The sequence below is a fragment of the Merops nubicus genome, unplaced genomic scaffold, assembly GCF_000691845.1.
Source record: "Merops nubicus isolate BGI_N331 unplaced genomic scaffold, ASM69184v1 scaffold21161, whole genome shotgun sequence".
Taxonomy (NCBI): Eukaryota; Metazoa; Chordata; class Aves; order Coraciiformes; family Meropidae; genus Merops; species Merops nubicus.
Genome location: NW_008587865.1, coordinates 9,788 through 14,690, shown reverse-complemented (window position 1 = coordinate 14,690; position 4,903 = coordinate 9,788). Strand labels below are relative to the sequence as shown.

The window sequence follows — 4,903 nt, the reverse complement described above, 5'->3', positions numbered from 1 at the left end:
AGAGTGTATGGGAAGTGGGACCAAAAAGATGTTCTATCCAAACCCTGCATCTTATTTATTAGCAGAAACTCCACAGGAATGTTTGTATTGAATATTCATTTATACCTCCACAGTATTAAAGAGACCTGTGACTGCTGATGAACTCTTGATGCCTGGAGCCCCATATGTAAGAAAAACTTTTACGGTATGTTTCCAGTATTTTTCTTTATTTTCTTCATGTTATATGCATAAGGTGATTCAAACAGACACTTTCTAATGGGATAATTAAAGCTTATTGGCATTTGCTAAGCTTTGTACTTTAAAATCCTAGGCTCCGTTATCAGTACTTGCGCACATTTTGGGTCTGATTCTGCACTTGCTTATCCTGTCTCTATGCCAGTGTAGTACTGCTGACTTAATGGAGTGTAAAAGTATGTAACGTCAATGACATTTTTATTACACAAAGTTATCTAGACTTTGTGGTTCTGATAACACTTGCTCTGCAGGAGTGGATTGCCTACCCAAACTGAAGTGTTCTACTTAGGCCTTTCTAGACTCTGATGGGACAGAATTTTTAATTCATATTCTCTACTAGAGAAAGCCTTTCTGTCAAGACATTTTTGAACCTAGTCATTGCAAGCATTACTTTGTACAGCCTCCTAGTTCAAGAAAAAAGTTCATTAAAAGCAAGAGGAATCGTTTGGATAGATCCTTTCTCATGAGTGATATAGGAGCCTGCACACAAAGCCCTTTGCTACTTGTTGCAAGTATAGACAAGTTGAAATTATGTCTTAAACCATTTAGAAGTTACCCCCTTGAATTTCATGGAGCTGCTTGAAGGTGATCATGTCCTTCTTTTCTCTTTGCAGATTGTTGGTGATGCTGTGGGCTGGGGCTTTGTGGTGCGGGGCAGCAAGCCCTGCCACATCCAGGCTGTGGACCCCAGTGGGCCAGCAGCTGCAGCTGGGATGAAGGTGGGTTTTCAAAACAGGGTGATTTACCAAAGGTATTTGTCTTGCTCCAGGAAGGTCTTGGGATGCCTGTACCTGGGGAGAGAGAGATGCTTTTGTTTCCAGGGTTGAGTATCTGTCACGAACCGTTTGCCACAGTCTCTTTGTCTCAGTTTCAGGCATTTGTGCACAGTGAGTTCTGCTGCCTTTCACCCCCTCCCTGATTCTTTACTTCTGTCCTTGAGATTCTTCAAGTCCCTCTTCCACATGAAACTCTTTATCCTTTCCAGGTTGCTTTCTTGATCTTTTACCTTTTCAGGCTTGTTTGTTTGTTTTCTTTTTTTTTTTTTTTTTATATTTTTTTTTTAAATTTTTTTTTTTTTTTTTTTGTTTTAAATATTTTTTTATTTTGTTTGTTTTTGTTTTTGTTTTGAGTTGGTTTGCTAGTTTTGGTAGTGGTGGCATTTTGTGGGGTTTTTGTTTGTTTGTTTGGTTTTTATTTTCACCTTTTTCCAATTCTGCACAGTTTTAGCTTCCCTCTTTACTTTGCAATTTATATGGTTGCTGATACGCACCTTCTGAACTTTGCCTATATAGGAAGACACAATTCACACATACCCATTGTTCACTGTAATGCAGTTAAGATTCAAGACATTTTAAAAAGTTGAATGCATGATACTTTCATATTTCATAAAGAATTTAAATACTTTCATATGTGATTTAAGAAGAAATAGATACAAATTAGATGTGAAGACTATAGTACTGTTAATGCAGAACCCATTGACTTACCTGTGGGTTTGGATCACATCCTGCATGTATCTGTGAATTAATCACACCCTTGTACAGTGGAAAAAATGAAAGCAAAGAATTATGCCAAGTACAGGTGAAAGCAAGAAAGGGAAACTAGCTGCTACGCCTACTCCAGTGCCCAGGCTGGGCCAGGCACAAAGATTAAATGAGCAGCTTGTCATGTTTGATTGTATCGTAACAACGCAAATGAAGGTGTCAGATGTATTCCACGAGCAGCCCAGTTTGCCATGAATTTTCTTCTGACTGCTGATTTGTCTCCCTTTCCCATCACACTCACCCCAGCTGCCTCTCGCCCGTGTGCTGCCGGGACTCCAGGGATTGCACCCATTGCCCAGTGCCAGACCTGCCATGTCACCCTCCTTGGCAAAGGCACTACAGGGGTTTCTCTCTTTTTTTTTTCCCCCCTTAATGAAACTTGCAAAAACGTACTAACTTTGAAACATTTACTTCGTTTTGATTATGACAAAACCCCTGGGAGAGGAAATGACAGCTGCAGGGCCTGTTGGTGCACGCAGCACCCTGACACATCCTGCTGGCAAACAGCTTGATTCTGTAGGGAATTCCTGAGCTGTTATGTTTTATATGATTTATACAATACTGAAGCAAAATATACAGTTATGGATTTTATATAAAGAGTATAATTTTCAAACAGTAAACCTGCCTAAAGAATAAAGGACTTAAATTTTAAAATCATTATTTTATTAATGTGTATGTTCTACGTCCTGAACTTGGGAGCCTAGCACTTTATAACAACTTTTACTCTCTGAATATAGCAGCTAGCTATAAAATCAATCTGTTCTGAAACCTGACTTGTAAAAAGAACACTGTGCTGTCATATATATAATCCAAGAGATTTCACTTCTGCACTCAGCAGCTTGGAGCTGAATATAGTGGGGCTTTGGTTTGTTTCACTTGAATGAACAGTAGTGAATAGCACACTAGGATGTTTCAGTTGAGCTGGATTTTCATATTTCACTTCTGAAACTGGTTTTATGTACCAAATTATGTCCTCATATCTTCCATTTGTGCTCTACATGCATTCATGTACTCTTGATACAAAGGTTTACCTGAACCATTCAAGACATAAGACTGTAAAATAGTCCACTGTCTTGAGGGGAAAAAAGAGTATTTTAGACAATAAAACTGGGAGAAATTGCTTTGAATTTGCATAAAGGATAGATCTGATTATTTGCAAAGATGCTATCTTTATATAAAATTGCTTTTCAGAGCAGAAATGCACATAAAACATTATGGCTGTGTATTAGATGAGTCCCTGTTTAGACACCAAAATTGGTGCCTCATTTTCAGAAACACTGAATACCTTTAGCCCATCATGAAGAAATGCCAGTTTTCTGTGAAAATAAAGGGTATTTGTTGAGGGGTTCCCATGGCAATAGCTATGTAAATTATAGTGCAGTGTTTGAAATTTTAAAAAATATATGTCACTTAATCCATCTGTTAACAGAACTCTTCAATCTGGCAAATTTAAAGGAATCATATGACAGGCTTTAGATGACAGCTCCTTGAAAATAAACCTTGCCCTGTGTGGAAGCTGCAGGAGGGGCACTTGGAAAATAGACTATTGGGCCCAGTAACTTCTGGTGGGCTGGTGCAAGAGGCTTTTGTCTGCCAGCATTGCTTTGAGCACTACACCAAAGAAATGCTAACAAGGAAAGTTGGCTATGGTGAAAAGGGCAAGAATTTGAAGAAGAGCCAAGACTTGGTGTTGCAGTTCGTAGAAAAGTTCTTGGCAGTAGCAGCAGGGTTTTTCCTCCTAAGGAGATATATCCAGTGTGATCATTTTTGGAAGTGTCTTTATTTGTAAAGCTTGTGATCTTGCACTGCTGTCTCTTGGAGAGCATTATATTTCTGTTTTTGCATTATGCTGGACAAATTGGTGTGAGAGGACTGCTACCTACAGTCTCATTGTAGGACCTCAATTTGTGCACTTCACACTCTACTGTATATTACATAAAACAGTAAACATTACAGGCTCAACCTACCTGAATGACTTAGTGATGGCTTGCTTTCAGTTTGATGTTGGCTGTGCTCCTGGCCTGCTCCAGAGTGCTATGAATTGGGAATCTGAGTGGAAGTCTCAATGAGCTGGGGACGGGGCTCTCACCACAGACAGTGGCTGTGTGGTGGGTGTGGTGCTGAGTGCCTGGGTTGCACGCGTCTCTGTCACACACGTGCACATCTGCATGGAAGCACTTGCTGTCTCCTTATATATGACACCCCCTTCTGGGGGAATTTTCAGACAATTTAATTCTGAGAAAATCCCTACTAACATGGTCTGTTGAAGAGGTGTGAGAGGGTGTTAGGTTTTTTGGCATTAAGTCTTGACATCTCTTCTGGGGCTGGTAAATATGATTACCATTTACAGTCTGAGGTTTCAAGTGTGAAGCTGAGCAAATAATGCAATAAATACCTTGCCAATTAGCTTCATTAAATTATGTTTAGACCTGGTTTGTTGAGGTGCAGTTGCCCGTGGCAGCATTGTGAAGAGCGTGGCTGCTCTAAGCACATCGTTAACAAGCAGGAGCTGGAGGCAACGCAGGGCTATGAAAGGAGTCAGTGTTGCAGTTCGTTCTCCTAAGTTATTTGCAGCTCTGTTTTGCTGTTGGCTGTCAGCAGCAGTGGAAGACAGGAACAGCGGGATTTTGAAGTTCCCGTGTTGTTCTAATATTCAGTATTGATTGGCTGCAAAATTTGGGTCTCTGCAGATGACACTGCTAAATATTGCCAGTTGTTGTCAGGAAAACTTTCCCCCTTTTTTTTTAGGGCTTTATTCTGTAAGTTAATTTCTGCTTTCAAAGTGTACTTTGAAAAGTTACACAACTGGCTTCAAACTAGTGACTTAAATTATGTGTCATGTGTTATTTAGTGTGACATCACTGCAACAGAGTGTGACAAAACGACCTCGCTTAGTGTGAGGCTTGTGGAATTAATCACTCATTTTGCTGATTCTGTTCTTCCCTTTGGCTGGAGAACTCAGTGCCCAGCTCTGACCTTTGAGGAATGCCAAAGAATATCTGATCCTTAAACTAATTTTGAGGAAATTAATATTTAAGGCTGTTACACCTAAGGTCCTTGTATCATACAAATTGCCAACAGCCACTCAAGCTTTTATATCCTATTCTAGTGTTTCATTTCAGTTAGCA

The 4,903-nt window shown here is 39.8% G+C and overlaps 1 protein-coding gene across 1 annotated transcript in view; it reads left to right on the top strand.

Annotated features, from left to right (window-relative positions):
• LOC103781381 (DEP domain-containing mTOR-interacting protein) overlaps nt 1-953 on the top strand; it is a gene marked incomplete at both ends in the record, with an annotated part of 25,574 nt that extends 24,621 nt beyond the window's left edge. The window contains 2 exons of the mRNA XM_008949096.1: nt 114-184; nt 849-953. Coding sequence (XP_008947344.1) covers nt 114-184; nt 849-953 — 176 coding nt within the window. The remainder of the gene's footprint in view (nt 1-113; nt 185-848) is intronic.
• Between the last annotated feature and the right edge of the window lie 3,950 nt (nt 954-4,903).